General features: G+C 39.1%; 1 protein-coding gene across 8 annotated transcripts in view; it reads right to left on the bottom strand.

Annotated features, from left to right (window-relative positions):
- The window catches only part of HABP4 (hyaluronan binding protein 4), a 40577-nt gene that overhangs the window by 5180 nt on the left and 12722 nt on the right, over window positions 1-22675 (bottom strand). For 5 of the 8 annotated variants that reach the window (XM_080819412.1, XM_080819413.1, XM_080819415.1 and 2 more), the window contains exons 5-6: window positions 14856-14939; window positions 829-1000 (exon numbers count right to left, since the gene is read on the bottom strand). In XM_080819412.1, the coding sequence (XP_080675538.1) occupies window positions 829-1000; window positions 14856-14939 (256 nt within the window). Of the gene's footprint in view, window positions 1-801; window positions 1001-14855; window positions 14940-22675 lie in introns of all 8 variants that reach the window. The other 3 variants (XM_080819414.1, XM_080819411.1, XM_080819416.1) reach the window with 1 other exon arrangement.

Raw genomic sequence — 22675 nt, 5'->3', positions numbered from 1 at the left:
TGAGAAATGAGGCCCTCACAAGAGGGAAGAATGCCTTGAGTTGTGAGCGATCCTGACCGCGCCGCTTGGTCTCGGGAGCTCCTCCCCGGAGTCTCAGCAGTCAGGCCCACAGGCGGAGCTGCTGCAATGCACAGAGCACAGAACTGCAGCTCGTTTCAGAGGATCAATCACTCCCAATTAAATGCTCTTATGCAGAGTTTGAGCTGAAACTACTCTATCATGAAATACAGAGCAGTTATCCCTTGAAATGGCATTGTTCATGAAACACCGTATCTCTCTTTTGAGACAAAAATGAAATGCCATTAACACACAGTATTTGCACAAAGCACAGCTCTGGGTTGAGCAGAAAATGCACTGTCACAGCAACTGCTTTGTATGAAGTGTCAATAGGTCAGGTTTCAACTCTTTTTACAAACAATACAGATAAGAGATACAGATAAAATTAGGCACACATCGTATCTGATTACTCCTAGGTAGAAATCAGAATGCCAACTACTGGGACACCTGAGTGGCTCAGTGGGTTGGGCCGCTGCCTTCAGCTCAGATCGTGATCCTAGGGTCCTAGGATCGAGTCCCGCCTAGGGCTCCTTGCTCAGCGGGGAGCCTGCTTCTCTCTCTGCCTCTGCCTGCCACTCTGCCTGCTTGTGCGCGCGCTCTCTCGCTCTCTCTCTCTCTGACAAATAAATAAATAAAATCTTCAAAAAAAAAAAAAAAAAAAGAATGCCAAATACTAATGTCCCATTTTCACCCTAGAAGTGGAAAGGGTCATTTGGTTTCTAGTAAGGTAATCTAGGAGATTACCTCTAGAGGAGAAAATGTCATGCTTACATCATCTCTATACTTGGACTTGTGTATCACCACCGCTTTGGAAGGGACAGTAGACTCAGGTTTCCGGATGTTAAACTCAGGCTTTGGTCTTGTCTGTTCTTGAAGGTTTTTCCACTCATCAAGGGTCATCTCTTGAACTTGAGTTTCCTCTTCTAACTCCAATTCAGGAACTCTATGAAGAAGCAGAAGTTTTTGATGGGTCTAAAACGTCTTTTCTTAAAGACAAAGTTGTTACTATTAGTTTAGCATACCTTCATGATCCCGCATCTCAAAATTACATAAGGTAAGACAATCTCTGAACTTCCTTATTTTAATCATTTTATGCCATCACTGCCAACTGAAGGTAATTCTTGTTTTCTTTCTTTCCTAATAATCTCTATGCCCAATGTGGGGCTCCCACTCACACGTCCGAGATCGGGAGCCACATGTCCCTCCAACTTTGCCAGCCAGGCACCCCACTTCCTGTCTGTTTCAAAGCTGTCTTTGAGAAATGGGAACATCACCATCCCATTAACATTACACTTCACCTCCCTGCAGTCCCTTCACAGATGGCATTACACACAAAATGAGGTAACTGCAAAAGAAAAGGGAGGAGTTGTTATGTTAAAACAAATATGGGTAACCATGAAAAGAGTTTTAAAACAGTGGGTTACAAATACATAATTTTGTAAATACCCTCTTTAAATTCATGAAATTTTAAAAGAAAACAGAAGACAGATCGATAGATTGATGGACTAGAATTCAGAGCCCAGAAATAAATCCTCACATTTACGATAGACTGATTTTTTTCAAGCAGGTGCCAAAGGTAATTCAAAGGAGAAACACTAGTCTTTTCAACAAATGATGCTGAGAAAACAGGATATCCACACGCAAAAGAAGGAAGTCGGACCCCTACCTCACACATTTACATAAGTATAAGAGTTAGACATACAAACCCCTTAGAAGATAACACAGGCATAAATATCCATGGCCTTAGTTAGATTAGGCAGTGGTGACACCAGAAGTGTCCGCAACAAAAGAGAAAGTCGATTAACTGGACATCACCAAAACTTCTGAAAACTTTTGTGCTGCAAAGGACACCATTAAGAGAGTGAAAAGAAAACCCATGGAACAGTAGAAAATATATGCGAATTATATATCTGATAACGGACTTATGTCTGGAATACAAAAAGGACTCTTACAACTCAATGAAGAGAAATAACCCAACTGAAAAATAGGCCAGGCTCTGAATAGACATTTTTCCAAAGAATATTTAAAAATAGCCAATAAGATGCTCAATATCATTAGCCATAAGGGAAATGTAAATCAAAACCACAATGACTTATACCCACTCCACATTCAGTAGGATCATCAGGATAAAAAAAGACATTTAACAAGTGCTGGTGAAGATGGAGAACTTGGAATCTTGGAACTCGGGAATACGAAATGGTGTGGCCACTTTGGAAAACAGTCTGGCAGGGGCACCTGGATGGCTCAGTCGTTAAGTCTGCCTTCAACTCAGGTCATGATCTCAGGGTCCTGGGATCAAGACCCACATGGCACTCTCTCTGCTCAGCGGGGAGCCTGCTTCTCCCTCTCCCACTCCCCCTGCTTGTGTTCCCTCTCTCACTGTGTCTCTCTCTGTCAAATAAATAAATAAAATCTTAAGGAAGGAAGGAAACAGTGTGGAAAATCCTTAATAATGTAATCTAGAGTTACCATCTGACCTAGCAATATCACTGCTAGGTGTATATCCAAGAGAAATGACAACATATGCCCATGTGAAAATACAAATGGTGCCACATATGGCAATTCAATAATGCTGTTTACAGCAGCATTAATTCAATCGCCAAAAAGTGGAAACAGCGTGGATGTCCATCAACTGATGAATAGACAAAATGTAGTATATCTAATACTATGGAAAATTATTTGGCTATAAGAAATGAAGTATTGATACATGTTACAACACAAATAAACCTTGAAGACCTCATGCTAAATAAACCAGGCACAGGAGGTTTATGTACAAGTCCATTTATATGGGATATCCAGAAAAGGCAAATTCATAGAGACAAAAAGCAGATTAGTGGCCCCCGGGGATTGGAGGCAGGGAGGCCAGGGAAGGACTGCTTAATGGGTACAGGGTGATGAAAATGTTCTGGAAATAGATAATGGTAATGGCTGCATAACATTGTGAATGCAGTAATTATCACTTAGTTATATACTTTAAAATGATTAAAATTGTAAACTTTATGTTACGTGCATTTAGCACCAAAAAGAAAACATATGAAAAAGAAAGAAATAAAGCCTTGATACATCCCATAGCATGGATGAACCTGAGAACATACGGCTAAGTGAAATAAGTCAGACCCAAAAAGACAAATACAATATGCCACTTATATGAGGTGCCTAGAATAGGCAAATTCATAGATATATAGAATAGAGGTTACCAGGGGTTAAGGGGAGGAAGGAATGGGGATTTACTATTTCATGGATACAATGTTTATATTTGTGAGGATGAAAGTGTTCTAGAGATGGATGGTGGTAACAGTTGCATATAGTGTGAATGGAATTAATGCCATTAAACTGTACACTTATAAATGGTTAAAATGGTGGTTTTTATGTTATATATGTTTTACCACCATTTAAAAAAATTAACAACATAATATACCCCAAACCATTGACTTGTACAGTTTAAATGGTTGAATTTTATAGTATGGATATCATATCTCAGTAAACTTTAAAAGAAAAAAAATTAGATGATGAGTGGGAAGGCAATCAAATCTATATATAATACCTTCACAGAAGGGCTAATGTAACTTATGGTCCTAGGTTATAGGTTAATGACATGAAAACTATTAGAGAAATCAAGAGAGAAACCTAATCATAGAGCATCCAAAACAGGCATATTTATAAAGTAACTTTAAAATATCAAGCAAATGGTAGAAAAAAGATCAAAGCAGTGGTTGCCTCTGAAGAAGCATGAGGGAACTTTCTGGCACGGTGGTAATATTCTGTATCTTGATGGACGAGCTTGGGTTCTACAAGTATATGCATTTGTTAAAATGATGAATGTACACTTATTTTTATACATACAAATATATATATATACACACATATATACATATATACATATATATGTGTGTGTATATATATATGCCTAAGAATCTATAATATATATGTGTGTGTGTGTGTGTGTGTGTGTATGTATATATATGCCTAAGAATCTATAATAGCAAAACAGTGGAAACAACCCAAACTCATCTAGAGAGAAATTTGGTAGAAAAATTATGGATAGTAAATATGAAGACTCTCTCTCTATCTCTATATATTGCTGGAGAGCATCTCCTGGGTATGTTCATGAAATAGCAAAGTGGAACGTACATTACCATTCACCACTGAAATAGTGAGACGTACAAATGTATCAAGTATCCCCCACTTTCTAGAAGTTCACATTAAGCTTTTACAAAAGCCCACCTCAACACCAGTCTCTGCAAACTGAAAGAAATCCAAAGAGGACTTTTGCTTTTATGAGAAAAGCCAAAAAAGTGAAAAATAGTATTCAGCTTTTATTCCTCTCCTGAGCAGCGAGAGGAGCCTCAGCAAAGTCATTGCCCAGGAACTCCACTCAGTCTATCTCAGCATCAAGTGGACAGCTTTGAACTGTGTCTGGAGCATCTGTGCTTTATCTCAATTTCTACTGTGCATGTTAGCAAGATGTGTCCTAAAGTATTGGAAAAGCCCAAGCAGTTAATTTTGGAGCCTAGGAATGCTCAAAAAACTTTTAATATAAATTAATGGTACTCACTTCTTCGTTTGATGTCATTTTGGCCTACAAAATGTTTCAAAGGAATGCCCTACTTTCAGATAGCAGGGGAAACCTATATACACATAGGTTTTATTTTTAAAAATTATAATACAGGCCAGAGAAAGAACACAGATAGAAGCTAGCTGGAAAGTGTAGTGTTTTATCAGACTGAACTTTGGAAACACCAATGTTTTATATAATTATAAAATAGATTTAAGTTAAAATTCAATCTCTAAAATTTGAAAACAAAATTAATCAAGGTAGCCTAATGTTTATCACGTTGGTGATATAACCATCCAGAGAAACTAAAGTGTCTTTAATATGACTTTGATTACTCATTTCCCTCTATATAACTTTTTAGTAATCATATTATTGGACACAGTGTTGGTAATGTTGTTTGTTACTTATGTGAGTAGCAAGTGAGTGATGTTACTGACAACTGGGATTTTCAGCATGGAAGTAAAAAAGAAACAAATGTAAGAAAACTTCACTAAAAACTTGTAGTCTTAAATTTCAAATGGAAATAATAAACTCATATTTTATCTAAAAAGTGTGTGTATGTGTATTTCTTAGCTCTATATACTTAAATGTCCTAGAAACAATCAAGAACCTAGTAGCTGAGCACCCCTAGTGCTCAGACTGTGTTCTCTAACTCCCATATTCTATTAAGGGGAAATGGATCTCTTTGGAAAAATGACTCTTGTGTGATATTCTGTATTGGGTAGGAAGTATAGATGATGAGATCAGAACACATCTTACCCAAACCAAGAAAGCCATTAAAGATGACTGAATGTGTGTGTAAAGGATTAAGAATCAACTTGAAGAAGTTTCCTCTAGCTAAAAAATGGATTAGTTTAAGAACCCATAAGAATAAAAAAATCAGTGGATTGAAACACAGTAAATTTGTTTAAATCTCTAAGTTCAAAATGATACTTTTTTTTAAAGATTTTATTTATTCATTTGACAGACAGAGATCACAAGCAGGCAGAGAGAGAGGAGGAAGCAGGCTCCCTGCCGAGCAGAGAGCCCGATGCGGGGCTCGATCCCAGGACCCTGGGACCATGACCCAAGCTGAAAGCAGAGGCTTTAACCCATTGAGCCACCCAGGCACCCCTCAAAATGATACTTAAGAAAAAATCACCTGCACCTCAGAAATATGATAGGGAAACAAACCAACTCACTATTCTAAAAATAGATCAATAAAAGGTACTTAATGATATAGTGATAGAGTAAGCTTTGGCATTAGAGAGCTGTGTATTTTACCTTAGCTTGACCGTCTAACAGCTTGTGACATTGGGGAGGTTGCTTATTCTCTCCAAACCACAGTTTGTCTTTCATAAGGAAGTTTGCCAGACTCATGATACATTTCTTAAACAAACTTCTACCTCACTGTAATCAACTAGTTCCAGGTATAATTTTTTCTTTACCATTCATGCCGGCTAGTAAGTGAAGAAAGAATGAGATTATTAGACTATTGCCGATGTGCAGCCTTAATGAAGTAATGCATAAAGGCAATGATGACCAGCAGCCTTCTAAAACCTACGAAACAAGCCTACAAAAAGCTGAACCTGAATTTTATCAAACCTCTGATTTTCACTATTAATTTTTAGGAAATACAGAAAATCCAGGGGACAGAGAATATGTTCAACTACTCTATAAGCAAGCAATGCTGTGTTGCAACTGGCTTGCACTAGTTTGAACTGGCTCACAGCTAATTGTTAAATTTTCACAAATTTTGTGAGCTATTAACCACTATTAAAAATTAAATTATATAAACTTATAATTAACTATATTAAAGTGAAGATAATAAATAATCACAATTCACTATTCCCTAGTAGTGAATTTCACTATATTTTACTTTTATCTATGCTCTTGGGATTAATTATACTAATGTATATGAATTGTGGAAATGTTACATAATAATGTACTATTGCACATCTCTTCCCGACTCTGCATTCAGATGACACACTGGTAGTTTTAAATCAGCCATAATGGGAATATTTATACCACAGAAACCAGCAAGTGCAACAGATCCAGGCTTTTTCATCCTAGAGAGCCAGATGTTGAATATTTACCAGCATACCATTGTCCATAGGGAGGCACTCAGTAAAATTCTGACTCTGGACATATGATCCAATTTCTTATTCTTACAAATAAATTGCAAGGGAAAGAAAAAACATACAGATTAAGACTTGAGAATAATGAAGATATTGTAATATTAGTGTAAAATAAACAGATCAATGAAACAAAACACAGTAGAGAAAGAGGCCTAGACATGAATGGGCAACTGAATTTTTCCCCTAAAGATTTTATTTATTTGGAGAGAGAGAGAAAGAGAGAGAGAGTGAACATGAGTAGGGAGAGGAGGCAGAGGGAAAAGCAGGCTCCCCACTGCGCAGAGAGCCCAATGCAGGACCCGATCCCAGGACCCTGCAATCATGCCCTGAGCAGAAGGCAAAAGCTTAAGTAACTGAGCCACCCAGGCGTCCCATGGGCAACTGATTTTTTTTAAAATGGTGTTTCATGTTCTATAATAACTGGATATACATATGCTTTAAAAAAAAGGAAAAAAAAGGAACGTTGATCTCCACCTCACACTGTATACAAAAATCAACTCAAAATGGATCACAGACCTAAATATAAAAAACCCAAATTATTAAACTTACAGGAGAAAACCTTTGTGATATTAAATTGGGCAAAGATTTCTTAGATTTGAGACCAAAAGCAGGATCAACAAAAGATAAAGATGATAAAAAGTATACTTCATCAAAATTAAAAACTGCTGCTCTTCAAAAGATACTGTCAAGAGAATGAAAAGGCCACAGACTGGAAGAAAATATTTGCAAATCATTTATCCGATAGAGTACCTAAATCCAGAATATATGAAGAATTCTCAAAACACAGTAATAAGAAAACAGTTATAAAATGGGCAATTTCAACACTCTTTATTAAAGAGGATATGCAGATGGCAAGTAACCCATAAAAAGTTGCTTTAACATCATTAGTCAATAGGGAAAAACAAACTAAAACCCCAACGAGATATAAACCTATTATAATGGCTAAAAATCATAAAAACTGGAACAACCACCTTAGAAAGGAGTTTGTCAGTTTCTCGAAAAGTTATATATAATCACCTGCCATGTAGTCCAACCATTCCACTCCTTAGCATTTACACAGGAGAAATGAAAATGTATATCCCAGAAAGACTTATACACAAATGGTTCATTCACAGCAGCTTCACTTGTAGGAGCGAGAACTGGAAACAACCCAACTGACCAGCAGGTAGACAGGTAAAGAAACCACAGTCTGTGCAGGGAATACTGCTGGACACTGTACCTGCAGCAACACGGATGAATCGCGGAAGTGTGCTCAGTGTAAGGACACAGGCAAAAAAGAATACATGGTGGGTGATTCCATTTCCAGGAAACTGTAGCAACTGCAAGCTAATCTTCAGTGACAAAAAGGAGATCACTGGCCGTCTGGGGAAAAGGGGCAGGAGGGAGGGATGACAAAGGGTAAAAGGAACCTTTTGGGGTTAATGGACAGGCTCATCATTTTGGTTGTGGTGATGGCTTTACAAGTACAGATGGATGTCAAGGCTCATGAGACTGTACACATACTAAACACAGGTCACTCACTGGGTGTGAACTGTCTCTCAATAGTACAGTTTTAAACATTTTATTTATTTATTTTGAGAGAGAGACAGTGAGAGAGAGCATGAACGAGGAGAAGGTCAGAGGGAGAAGCAGACTCCCCATGGAGCTGGGAGTCCGATGTGGGACTCGATCCCGGGACTCCAGGATCATGACCTGAGCCGAAGGCAGTCGCCTAACCAACTGAGCCACCCAGGCGCCCAATAGTACGGTTTTAAAAAGAGATAAGAAATAAACCCCTTGAGATGTATATTTCAATATTAATTCAGAAAAATTGTTTTAAAAAGAGATTTTGAGACAATCAGGGAAACTGACAAACTACCCAGGTATTTAAGGAATTGTTAAAAACTTTAGATGGGATATAACACTATTCCAGTTAAAAAGAGTAGACTTTTAGGGGCACCGGGGTGGCACAGTGGGTTAAGTGTTTGACTCTTGGTTTTGGCTCAGGGTTGTGAGAGCCCCATGTTGTCGGGCTCTGTCCTCAGTGGGGAGTCTGCTTAAGACTCTCTCCCTCTCCAGGGACGCCTGGGTGGCTCAGTTGGTTGAGCAACTGCCTTCGGCTCAGGTCATGATCCTGGACATCCAGGATCGAGTCCCACATCGGGCTCCCAGCTCCTTGGGGAGTCTGCTTCTCCCTCTGACCTTCTCCTCTCTCATGCTCTCTCTCACTCATTCTCTCTCAAATAAATAAATAAAATCTTAAAAAAAAAACAAAAACAAAAACAAAACCTCTCTCCCTCTCCCTCTGCCCCTTCCTCCATAATCATTCTCTCTCAAATAAATAAATCTTAAACAAAAAAAACAAAAAAGAGTAGACTTTTAGATATAACACTCTGAAACATCTAAGAATGATATATGATATCCTGGGGGGAAGAGGAAATGGATAGAGATATATATGAAACAAGAATGGCCATGATTTGATAAAAGTCTAAGACAAATAACTTCGTTGGAAGCTCATTGTACTATTTTTTATACACATCTTTCTATAACATAATCTCTAATACAGATCTAAAAATGAAGAAATGTTAAGGATCCGTAAAGATCTTTTATGCTACTTGTGACAGAATTAGGAAATCAATAAAACTCATTTTTAAAAATTTATTTATTTGACAGACAGATCACAAGTAGGCAAAAACGCAGGCAGAGAGAGGGGGGAAAGCAGGCTCCCCGCTGAGCAGAGAGACCGATGCGGGGCTCGATCTCAGGACCCTGGGATCATGACCTGAGCCAAAGGCAGAGGCTTTAACCCACTGAGCCACCCAGGCACCCCAGTAAAACGCATTTCTATAATGCCATTCTGATTATAGACTATAATCTAGTTCTGATTTCTAAAACTGACACACTGAATTTGAGGATTCTATCACAACTCAGATGCCCTAATACAAGTTAATAAATTCCAAAAAGTTCAGTAAGAACAGACCCTGTGTTAAGACCACAAAAGGAATACTTTTCCTGTTTGTCTTAAAGAATATCATATCTAAGCATGAAGGGCTAGGACAGAAAAGGGTAAGGCATATGAGAAATGCAATCTTTAAATGATACACAGACACCCAAAGTGGAGCAAACAGTGGAGCTCAGAAGAGAGCATTTGTGGCAAGTGCTCCCCTCCTTGAAAGTGATCGCCCTGCACACCATTCATGAATGTATGTACAGATGTTCCCAAAGCATCCTCCTTTACCATCTGTCACTGCAACAAGCCATGTTGGGAGATGTAGGAAATCACCAAGGACAGGCTCCTTAACCTTACTCTATTGGCTACAAATTATTACAAAAAACCCATTAGATGAAAGTTCTGTGAGGCAGATCCCATTTGCTCTCTGGATTGGCACCAAATGCAGTTTTTACTGGCAGTTTTAGCAGACTGGATTTTCAACAGGAAGAGATGTATAATTAATCCCTCGGTTCCAGGAGGGACAAAAGTGGTTATATTTCTAACAGTTATAAAAGCATTGTAATTGCTATCACTCTAAATTTAACACCCCTCCCTCCCTGCCACCTTTTGATGAATTCAAAGACCTTCACAGTTCTTGGTACAGTATCAAAACTTTTGGGAGATGATTTTCCATCAAAGCTGCTTACAGATATAAGGTGGTCTAAACTGCAATTTATATGGTGAATAATGCTACGTGAAAATCTGATAAACATTTGTTGCTATATGGGTGAAGTTATAGAATAGAACTGTTTCAACAACTGTTACTTTATTTAAAAATAAATGAGGCGATAATGCTAACATTTACTGTGTGCTTACTAGGTGCCAGATGCTATTCAAAGTACTTCACATTAATTTGGTCATGATAATTAATCCCATGAGTTAGATCCAATTAATAACTCCATTTTACAGGTAAGGAAACTGAGGCAGAGGTCACAGAGTTTCATATCCCTCATTCTGTCTCCAAAGCCCAGACTCAGACTCAGTGCTCTTTAGGGAATAAGAGGGCAGAGAAAACATACGTAACAACAAACATCCAAATAGCCATTCAGGCAATACCTTTTCACCTCAATATATGAAAGAGTGCAGGGAACGGGAAAAAAGTGGGTTCTAGAAATAAAACTTGATTAACTGAGTACTTAACCAGGACAAGTGGATTTAACCTAACATGTAAGCAGTACCTCTTCCTTCCTTCCCAAGCTAGTACTGAAAGGGAAGTGAATTTGATGCTAACTTGTGAGTGCCTCAGAAATTTGCCATAAACATTTTAAAGAGCTGTTTTCTGGCTTTAAGAAAATTCAATACATAACACTCTTCACTGTCTAAGCACAAAATACTTGGAAACAAACTACAATGAAAAATATTCCATTGCAGGTATTTTGTAATGATGCTTCCTCAACATTCTGTTTTCATAAGGGCTTTTTCACTTTTAAGGAAGGGAGCACTGTTCCATATTACTGAAGAGGGAAGTCCTCAGCCACCCTGGCCAGCCCTTCCTCTGCTCACAGAACCAACATCTTCCCCCTTTTCAGTTCTTCAGAGCAAACTGGTGTACACGCACTCTTCAACCATCCCTACCACCCACTACAGGTAAGAGCATGGATGTCTGACAACATCTGGTTTGAATGCTAGCTCTGCGATGCTTAGCAGGTCCTTTCACCTCTATGTCTCTCCACGACGTCAGCAACAGTGTCTTCTCCTTCACTGAGAGGCAGCAAAGGGTTAAGGAGTTCAGACATGGAAGCATTTAAAGCAGCTCCTGGTACACAGCAAATGCTCTATAAATGTGAGATTTATTCTTAGAGTCTTGTAGCAAAATACTCCCAAGACGTCGTCACAAACATCCTCAGACAGAACACCGTGTGATAACGGACAAGTAATACTTCCGTAATGAAAGGAGGAAGGAGGGAAGGAAGAAAAGGAAGGGCACAGCACATCTGTCAACAAAATGTGTCCAATCTGAGGAAAATATATGTTCTTTGGGGTGTATGTTTGAGCATAAGTGAGGGTACTTTAATCTATCAGGAAGTTCTAAACTGACACGTGTGCTGAATATTCGTTTTGGCTGAGTGCTGACAGCCCAAGTGTGAGCTCAGCTTTCAGATACGGTGGCGATCAGACAGCATCATTGCCATCGGATGTACTTCTCAAATACAAACCTCATTTTGAAAGTTATCAAAAAACTGTTATTAATAGGAATCCTAGTGATAATTTTAAAGTTTGACTGGGCAGTGCAGAAACAAGAATTTGATAGCACAGTGGGTCAGCAGACAGCCACGTGGCTTAGCCACAGCCCAGCCCCTGCAGTTCGAACTAGACACTGCCTGTCCGCTGCAGTCAGCAGAGGAGAGAGGGGGGTCTGCTAGCTAGCTCTGCTAGGATCCTGCAGACAGTGAGACTGCCCCCAGATCACTACGTATTATTCTGTCTTTCAGAGTAACCAATTGAGTTATTTTGTCTAATATTATGAAAGCTAGAGTACCTCAACCAATTCCGTAGATTAGAGTTATGCTATCATTGACTATCATTCTGCCTTACATAGCCCGAATTTATATAAGTGGTTTATTGGCTCAAAAAAAGTTATATTTTTCCTGAAGGTATCTAGCTAGCTCACTTGCTCCCTAGTTAACAATAGATTAACTGTTAATCTACTTCCTTAGTTAGCTGTCTAAATATTTGTATTGCTAATTTATTTCTTTACTTCAATACACTTCTTAGTTGTTCCGAATAGTAAGTTAACAGCTTTCATGATCATCACTCATTGAGGCACTTTTCTCTTGCAATAAGGAGAATAATAACAGCAGATATTTGTACAGCATTAACTACATGCCAGGGCCCCTGTGACACAAACACACACCCAACCAGTCCTCGTAACAAAGCTAGGATGTAGGTAGTGTTATTACTCCCATTTTACACATGAAGATGACTGGTACAGAGAGAATACATAACTTGCCCAGACTAGTAAGTGGCAGAGCTGGGATGTGAACCCACACACTGGCCAGGGATCTGTGCTCTTGACCACTGGACACCTTGCCTCTAGGCAGGTAAAGAACAAGTAAGAGTTAAATCAGTGAAGGGGGGGTCTGGAGGTGAGACAGAGGAAAAAACAGACCACAGCACTTGCAGAAGCACTCCAGCCTGTGTGGGGCAGGGGCAGTGGCAGAAGAAAGGTGCTTGAGGACACCACATGGGGCCATGTGCTGAACCCACAGAAGGCGCATGAGCAGCTGCACTTGAGGGCTCTGAGGGGGACAGGCCATGGAGCACTGTAAAGGTCAGATCAAGGGGCAGGAAAGGGACAGTGAGCTACTGGGGTCTTGCCCCAGGGGTGAGGACGTGACAACCAGAATGCTAGGGTGAAACGGCTGGTCGAAGGTGAGAAAGCAGGAAACCCCGTCAGGAGCTGGGGTGACAGGTCGGACAACAGGACGGTGAGGAGTGGAGATGAGAGGAGGTGAGAAGGTACCTATCACCAGGGCAGGGTGACAGTCTGCATTCAGGGGAAGGAAGGGGGTCAAGAAGAAAGAAGTATCAAGGATGACTCCCAGGTTTCTGATTTGTGCAACTGGATGGATGGCGACAGGCTGTTCCCCAAGATGGAAACACCTAATGAGAATTCTCTTGGACACGTGGAACAGGAGGAGCATCTGCAATAGTCACGGGGAGGTGAGGTGTCCAGAGTAGGCAGCTAGACATACACACGAGGAGCCCATGCCGAAGGTGGGAGCCAGAGACAGAGTCTGGAGTCCGCACATAAATGATGACTGAAGCTGCAGGGGTGCGTGGGATCCTATAAAGGACACTAAAGAGAGGGCCTGTGGCAGAGCCCTGAAGAACACGGCATTTTAAAAGACAGAAAGACAAGGATGAGTCTGTAAAGGAGGAGCTAAGAGGCAGAAGGAAAACCAGAAGAGTACAGCGATCACAGAAACCAGGGAACGCAAGCTTAAGAAGAAATCAATAAAGCCAAATGCTCTGACAGGTCAAGAAAGACACTGATGGAAATATCTGTTAGGTGGGGGGACATGTGGTGACCGTTTCCAAAGGGCAATGGGCACAGAGCCAGACCTGGAGTGAAGTGAGGCTTAAATGAGAAGAGAGGAAATGAAGAAAGAGTACATACAACCCTGAGAAAGGTAGCTGAATGAGAAGGTGGGCAAGAGTAGAGATGTAAAATAGGAGATGCTGAGCATGTTTAAACTGCTGATGAAGACCAAAGTGGGAGGAGGGAGCTGATAGGGTGAGGTTTCTCCACAGGAACAGGATCCTGAGCCTGACCAAGTGGCAGGAGAAATGGTGCCTTTATCTTATCGTGAGGGAAGGAGGCTTGGAGGCATGCCGGGGCAGGCTGGTTTGTACCTTTCAGAGTGGAAGGATGATGAAGTTCCCATATGATGGCTCCCAATTTCTGTGTGACACAGGAGGCAAAGCTGTATCCAGAAAATGAAAGAGGAGGAGGTGTGGGTATGGGGAAGAGAGGGGGAGGGGGAAATAGGGGCAATGTCAAGGTTTCCAGGAGACACGAAGGATGGAACTGATCATCGTAGACGGTGGGAGAAAGAGTAAGCCCAAGAAGAGAGGACTGCTGGGCAGTGTTGAGGGCTCATTTCAGAATGCAGGGGATTGAGAATTTACAGGGGTTCCTGCTGGCTCTGCTCTGTAAGCTGCAGCGCTCAGCCTGAAGGTTCAGGGAGAGAGAAGGCAAGACAGCTAGTGGTCACCCAGGAGGCAGGTTTTGCTAGCAAGGCATAACAAAAGATCCAAGGCCAAGAGGGTTTAAGGACTGGGCAAGGATGCTAGAGGTGGTTCAGGGACCTAAGCTCCATGAAGACAAGAGGGAGGATGGACTCAGAGAATAAAGGGACAAAAGATGAGGGTCCTGATAAGAAGAAGACTAATTACAGTACAAGCTGCTGATGAAAAAGTGGTTGTCGGCACTGACTGGAATACCTAAATTTAACTCATTAGTTATCATTAATAATCAGCCATTAGATTATTTGAATTATTAATGAGTTCCATTATTCATTAATATATCAAGGTCAACTTTCTGTAATATAATAAAAGGTGAGCTTCCTGCTCTGTGAAGGACTCTCAGAAATCGAAATCGTTAAGAAAAAGACCAACAACAACCCATGGGGAAAATAAACAAAATACCCACTTGGCTGGAGATTCCTCCTCCAGGGGGCCCAGGGACTCTTCCGCTGCTGTGGTCTCTTCCATCGGTGCAGTCTGCTCCGCGTCACTGAAAAGCAGTGAGAATCACTCTGGTCACACAAATATGTTTACATCAGTGCTCTTACATATTCAAGACAGAAAAAATACATTTCAATATCCCTTTTTCTTAAGTAAATACCATTCAAGGAATTATATACACATAGGTAATCCACATCAAAATCAAGAGAAAACTGCTAATCCATTGAAATTACTTAAAAAGTGTGGGAAGTACTTTTAGAAACAGAAGTTTCTATGAATGGCCTAAAATTAAATACAGATTATAAATGACCACAACAATTATTTAAAAACCCCTAATGTCCTAGGAAATTCCAAGTATTAGCAGAGGCCATAAAATTTCTCAACCTGTGCTTTCAGAATGTGTTCAAATTTAAGCAACCATCCACAATACAGTCTGCCAAATATATATGAACCTCATGGTAACCACAAACCAAAAATCTGTAATAGATACACAAAAAATAAAGAGAAAAGAATCCAAACATAATATAAAGAAAGTCATCAAATCACAAGGGAAGAAAGGAAAAGAGAAGAAATTTAAAAAACAAGCAGGAAATGATTAACAAAATGGCAGTAATGCATATCTATCAATAACTACTTTAAATGTAAATGGACTAAATGCTCCAGTGAAAGATATAAGGAGGTGACTGAATGGATGAAAAAGCAAGACCCATCTATATTCTGCCTATGAGAGACTCACTCTGACCTAAAGACAAACATAGGCTGAAAATGAAGAGATGGAAAAAACATTTACCATGCAAATAGAAGAAAAAAAAAAAAAGCTGGGTTATCAATATTTATATCAGACAAAATTGACTTTAAAACAAAAACTCTAACAAGAGACAAAGAGTATTACATAGTGATAAAGAGATCAATCCAAGACAGTGTAACTACTATGAATGTCTATATGCCCAACACAGGAGCACCTAAACATATAAAGTAAATGTTAACAGACATAAAGGGAGAAACTGACAGTGATACAGTAATAGTACAAGACTTTAACACCCCACTTACATTGATGGATAGATCATCCAGACAGAAAATCAATCAGCTGCTTTGAAAGACATATTAGGTCAGATGGACTTAACAGATACAGAACAAACCATCCCCAAGTAACAGAATATACATTCTTTTCAAGTGCATATGAAACATTCTCCAGGATAAATCACATGTTAGACCACAAAATAGGTCTCAATGAACTTAAAAGACTGAAATCATATCAAGCATCTTTTTCTGGTCACAACAATATAAAACCAGAAATACCTCAACATAATAAAGGCCATATATGAAAAACTCACAGTTAATATCATACTCAATGGTGAAAAACTGGAAACATTTCCTCTAAGATTAGGAACAAAACAAGGATGTCCACTCCTACCACTTTTATTCAACAGAGTTCTTAAAGTCCTAGCCACAACAATCAGACAAGAAAAAAATAAAAGGCATAGAGATAGGTAAGGCATAAAACTGACACTATTTGTAGGTGACATGATATTATATATAGAAAACCCTAAATAACTCACCAAAAACCATTAGAACTAATAAATGATTTCAGTAAAGTTACAGGTATCTGTTGCATTCCTATATACTAATAATGAATCAGCACAGACATTACAAAAATAATCCCATTTACAATTGCATTAAAAAGAATAAAATGCCTATGACTAAACTGAACCAAGGAGATGAAAGACCTGTACTGTGAAAACTATAAGACACTGATAAACGTAACTGAAGACAATACAAATAAATGAAAAGATACTCTTGTTCATGGATTGAAAGAATTAAAATTGTTAAAATGTCCACACTGGGGCACCTGGGTGGCTCAGTGGGTTAAAGCCTCTGCCTTTGGCTCGGGTCATGATCTTGGGGTCCTGGGATCGAGCCCCGCATCGGGCTCTCTGCTCGGCGGGGAGCCTGCTTCCTCCTCTCTCTCTGCCTATTTGTGATCTCTGTCAAATAAATAAATAAAATCTTAAAAAAAAATAAAATGTCCACACTACTCAAAGCAATCTACAGATTCAATGCAATCCCTATCAAAATGCCAATGGTATTTTTCACAGAACTAAAACAAACAATCCTAAACGTGTATAGAACCATAAAAGACCCCAGATAGCCAAAGCACTCCTGAGAAAAGAACAAATCTGAAGATACCACAATCCCAGATTCCAAACTATGCTACAAAGCTGTAATAACAAAACAGTACAGTACTGACACAATAATAAAGATATAGATCAATGCAACAGAAGGGAGCCCAGAACTAAACCTATGCTTACATGGTCAACCAGTCTATGGCAAAGGAGGCAAGAACATAAATGGGGAAAAGACAGCCTCTTCAACAACTAGTGTTGGGAAACTGGACAGCTGCATGCAAAAGGCTGAGATTGGACCACTTCCTTACATCATACACAAAAATAAAATCAAAATGGATTAAAGACCTAAATGTAGAAACGGAAACCATAAAATTCTGAAAGAAAGAAAGAAAGAAACCAACCATAGGCAGTACGCTCCTGAACATCTGTTCAGCAATATTTTTCTGTATCTGTCTCCTCAGCCAAGGGAAACAAAAGCAAAAATAGACTATTGGGACTACATAAAACTTAATAAAAATCTTAGCACAATGAAAGAAACCATCAAGAAAATGAAAAGGCAACCTACTGAATGGGAGAAGATCTTTGAAAAGGGGTCAATATCCAAAATATATAAAGAACTCACACAACTCAACACCAAAAAAAAAAACTAACAGTACAATTTAAAAACGGGCAGAGGAGTTGACTAGACATTTCTCCAAAGACATACAGATGGCCACAGACACATGAAAAGATGCTCAACCCCACCCAACATCAGGGAAATGCAAAAATCAAAGCCAAAATGAGATATTATCTCACACCAGTCAGAACAGCTAGTATTAAAAAGACAAGAAATGACAAGTGTTGCTGATGGTGTGGAGAAAAGGGAATCCTTGTGCATTGCTGGCGGGAATGTGAATTGGTGCAGCCACTATGGCAAACACACAGTGTATGGAGTATGGAGGTTATTCAAACAATTAAAATAGAATTACCATATGATCCAGCAATGCCACTTTGGGTATTTACCACTCCACAAAGAAAAGATAAATTTTATTTATTTATTAAGATCATTTATTTGAGAGAGTGAGTGTACATGCAAGCAGGGAGAGGGGCAGAGAGAGAAAAAGAATCCCAAGCAGGCTCCCCACCAAGTGTGCAGCCTGACACAGGGCTCAATCCCACAACCTGAGTCAAAATCACGAGTTGGACGCTTAACCAACTGAGCCACTCAGGTGCCCCTAAAGATGAATTTTTTTATTTTTAATTTTTTTTCTTAATTTTATTTATTTATTTGAGAGTGTGTGCAAGATCACAGCAGGGTGAGGGGCAAAGGGAGAAGCAGACTGCCTGTCACATGCAGGACTTGATCTGGAACTCTGGGATCATGACCTCAACCAAAGGCAGATGCTTAACCGGATGAGCCACCCAGGTGCCCCAAAAGATAAATTTTAAAAGATACATGCTCCCTTATGTTTACTGCCACATTATTTACAATAGTCAAGACATGGAAGAAATCTAAGTGCCCACTGATAGATGAATGGATAAAGAAGATGTCCTATATATGTACAGTGGGATATTACTTAGACATAAAAAAGAATAAAATCTTGCCATTCATGACACCATGGATAGACCTGAAGGTATTATGCTAAGTGAAGTAAGTTAGACAGAGAAAGACAAATTCCATATGATTTCACTCACGTGTAATCTAAAAAACAAAACAAATGAAGAAAAAAAGACTCATAAATACAGAGAACAAATGGGCCATTGCAGTAGGGGCATGGGGTGGAGAAGGATGGGTGAAATAGGTGAAGGGGATTAAGAGGCATAAACTCCAGCTATAATATAATTAAGTCATGGAGATGAAAAGTATGGCATAGAGAATATAGACAATAATACTGTAATATTTTTATGGTAGTGACAGATGGTAACTACACTTAATATGGTAAGCATTTCATCATAATGTCTTCATCATAACATAATCCCTATGTTATGCACCTCAAACTAACAGAATACTGTATGTCAACTATAATTCAATAAAAAAATTTTTAAAAATTTCTCAACCTACAAGTGTCAAATGACTCACAATACACAAGAATATACTATGTCAAACTTAGAAAATGATGGAAACATTCCATAATAATGAGTGTGCAGAATACAAACAGGCTGGTAGTAACTGTGCCAAAAAAATAAGGCTCTGAAACATAAATTTATATATCATCACATCGAAATACAATCTACAGATTAGAAAGTATAGCACAATGAGATACAACTTGAATTCTAATACACATGATCTTAATTTTTCCTTTTTATGTTAACATTAATCCTGTATGATTATTACTTTAAAAAAAAAAAAACAGTCCCAGCAAAAGAAATTTCATGTTCAGGGAAATGCTAAAAATAGTCAATATAAGTATATCCATTAGAAATATTTCATACTAAAAAAAAAAAAAGAAATATTTCATACTCTATAGATGCCAACACTTTTTCATCTCCCATTAAGGAAAAAGTAACACAACATAAGCTATTTTTTAAAAAGCAAAGACAAATTGAACTGTAATAACAGAACTGACTTTTTACATTTAACTTTTTTTATTCTTCATCCAAAGCTATTATACTAAACTTTAAAAATGAATTTTTAGATACTGAATTTGAATAATTAATTTTTTTGAAGTTTCTTCATTTTTATTTTTATTTTTTTAGTAATCTCCACACCCAGCATGGGGCTCAAACTCACGACCCCAGGATCAGGAGTTGCATGTTCTTCTGACTGAGCCAGGCAGGCACTCCAAATAATTAACTTTTACTTTTAAAAAAGGTCATAAATCAAATGCACTCTGAGTTTGGAAGGACGCAGTTCCTGCTCTGCCTGATGGAGGCCCCTTCACAGAGGCTGCCTCGGCACATCAGTTGGACCTGGGCAGGGTCACAGGAGCTTCTGGCACCCAGAGCCCTAAAGTCTAGCAGTAGCAGCACAAATTACTCCAATTTCTCTTTATGCCCTTGACAACATAATAAGCCAAGGGAATAAAACCATAGGTTTATTGGTAACTCATAGCTTTCAACAATTAAAAATCATAAAAGGGCTATGTAAACACCAGCATTTCCTAAACTTTAGCAGCTGATCTTAAAAAAGGAGAGAAATCACAGATCTTCCTCCTGTGTTGACCTAAATTATTTAAATAAACAAAAAACTAATGTGCTTACACCTCTTAGAGAACCATGTGACCAAAACTGCAGAACCATGGGGTTTCAAAATTAGCAACAATTTATGTTGGTGGATTCTGTTATTGAAAGTAGATAATCAATGTTGGATTTACAGGCCCTCCAGGGTTCATGTGTATATTTTGACTTCAGTTATATGAATGCAGAAAATGCCTGTTTGCGCAAGTACATTCCACAAAGCGATTAGTTAAACACCTCAAGGCTTTGTTATCTAGTGCAAATTCAGACTTCACACTTACCCAAAGCTATGACAGTGAACAGATTTTAATCGAATGTTGATTATTACATAAGACCATCTTGCTCTTTGAAATAAAAGTTGGAAGGCACCATTACAGAAAACCGCTTTTGTGGGTGTGTTTCAATTGGTAACAAGAAAATATCTGATATCTGATGTGATATTTTTAAAATTACCACAAATGGAGAAAATTCTACTTTCAGCACAGGCACCCACTGTCAAACTGTTGAAGAAAACCAGTAACACTGGAAATGGCTCATTGTACCATTTTGAAAACATCTTATCCATAAATTTAGTTAGTATTCCTCCTTGAAGGCATTGGCAGTGCTAACTATAGCAACTTTTTTTATTTTTTTAATATTTATTTATTCATTTTAGAGAGGCAGAAGAGAATCGAAGGGAGAGAACCTCAAGCAGACTGCCCACTGAGCACAGGGCCTGACTCAGGACTCGATCTCAACCTTGAGATCATGACCTGAGCCGAAATCACAAGTCAGACACTCAACCGACTGAGACACCCAAGTGCCCCCAAACCCTCAAAACTTCCAATGCACCACAGTGTTCGGCTTTGCCAGTGTGAACAGCCTTACTATGCTTGGCTCTCCTCTTTTCCTTTCTCATTAATCACAAGTAGCATATAACTCCACTGTACTACACTGTTTTCATGATCAAAATCAATCTCTCCATTTATTAAATGAGAAATTCAAGTCTATTCTCTGAAAATCTTTAAATGACAAGTTATTGCCACCTCAGGGCTTTGGCTGAGTAACTCACAAACCAATCCAAAATGCCCTGTGATGTGTGTCCTTTTAGCACCGGGACCTGCCAGCCCACCACCAGCACACATGGCACCTGGTTACATCTTGTGTTATAAGACCAGTGCTGACTGCCTCCAGAACATGATCACTTGAAGCCAAAATTATTTTAAGTTCCAGTGTTTGCATGGAAACAGAATGGTAGTATTGATTTATTTATTTATTGAGAGGGGAAGAGAATCTGACTGACTGAGAGTATGAGCAGGGGGAGGAACAGAGGGAGAAGGATAGAAGCCACAAGCAGACTCTCTGCTGAGAGGGAGCCCGACATAGGACTTGATCCCAGGACTCTAAGATCGTGACCTGAGCTGAAACCAAGAGCCAGATGCTTAACCAACTGAGCCACCCAGGTGCCGCTGGAGTGATGGTTATTAACTAAGATGGTAAAGCAGATCACTCAGAGGTATTACTTTTTTTTATTTATTTATATTAGAGAGACTGAGAGAGAGCACAAGTAGGCAGAGCAACAGGCAGAGGGAGAGGGAGAAGGCTCTCCGCTGAGCAGGGAGGCCAATGCAGGGCTCGATACCAGGACCCTGGGATCATGACCTGAGCCAAAGGCAGCCGCTTAACCAACTTAGCCATGTAAGCACCCTTCAGAGATATTACTTTTTAAAACAGATATTATCAAAGTAAAATAAACAAAATTAAAAGATTGATAATCAAGATCCTATGAAACCCTATACTGAGAGAAACATTTAACAGGTATCTTTCTCCTCTCAAGGACAACATAGATATGCAACAGCAACACATGTAACATTACATTTAGTAGAGTTTTGTACATTTGTCTTTAAGGACAACAGTTTCAGAAAAATCTGTCTATGAAAAAAGCTTATATTCTTCAGAAGAAGAAAAGTGGAAGTCTGGATTCTCTTAAGCCTTCAAACGTGCGGAAAGCCTGCCCCACAACATGCGCTGGGGGACCCATTCCTTATCTTGCACTGCCCGGCAGTTCTTGCTGCCTAGGCTTTGCAGACACAGGAAGGCATTGTCCCTGCAGCATGAAATGACAGGAGCAGCAGAACCAAGAATCTCTTCTAAGTAGCAAAACCAGCACAGACCTGAGACACTATGAAGCCTCAGAAAAATGTGAGATTTAAACCTTTGGTGAAACTTGTTACTGAGCTTCAAACTGCAAATGATTTCATGAAATCAAGATGCAGTGCATACAAGAACTTGGAGAGGTCACAGAAAAATAAAGTATAGAATATCCAGGAATTCAAAAAGCATTCTGAGATCTATGCAAATGTACAATGCCATGTGTTGGGGTATCAGCAAGTACAAACTTGTCTGGCTAAAATATGGTAAAAGAACTTTAAAACTAGTTTTTAAATCTAACTGCAACAAAGCAAACATGATTTAAAAAGTCATCTCACTAAATAAAAGCCTAAAATGCTTACCTAATGGCACA

This window comes from Martes martes (genome assembly GCF_963455335.1).
Source record: "Martes martes genome assembly, chromosome: 12".
NCBI lineage: Eukaryota > Metazoa > Chordata > Mammalia > Carnivora > Mustelidae > Martes > Martes martes.
Note: the sequence above shows the minus strand (reverse complement) of the source record. Positions and strands in the feature narration are given on the sequence as shown.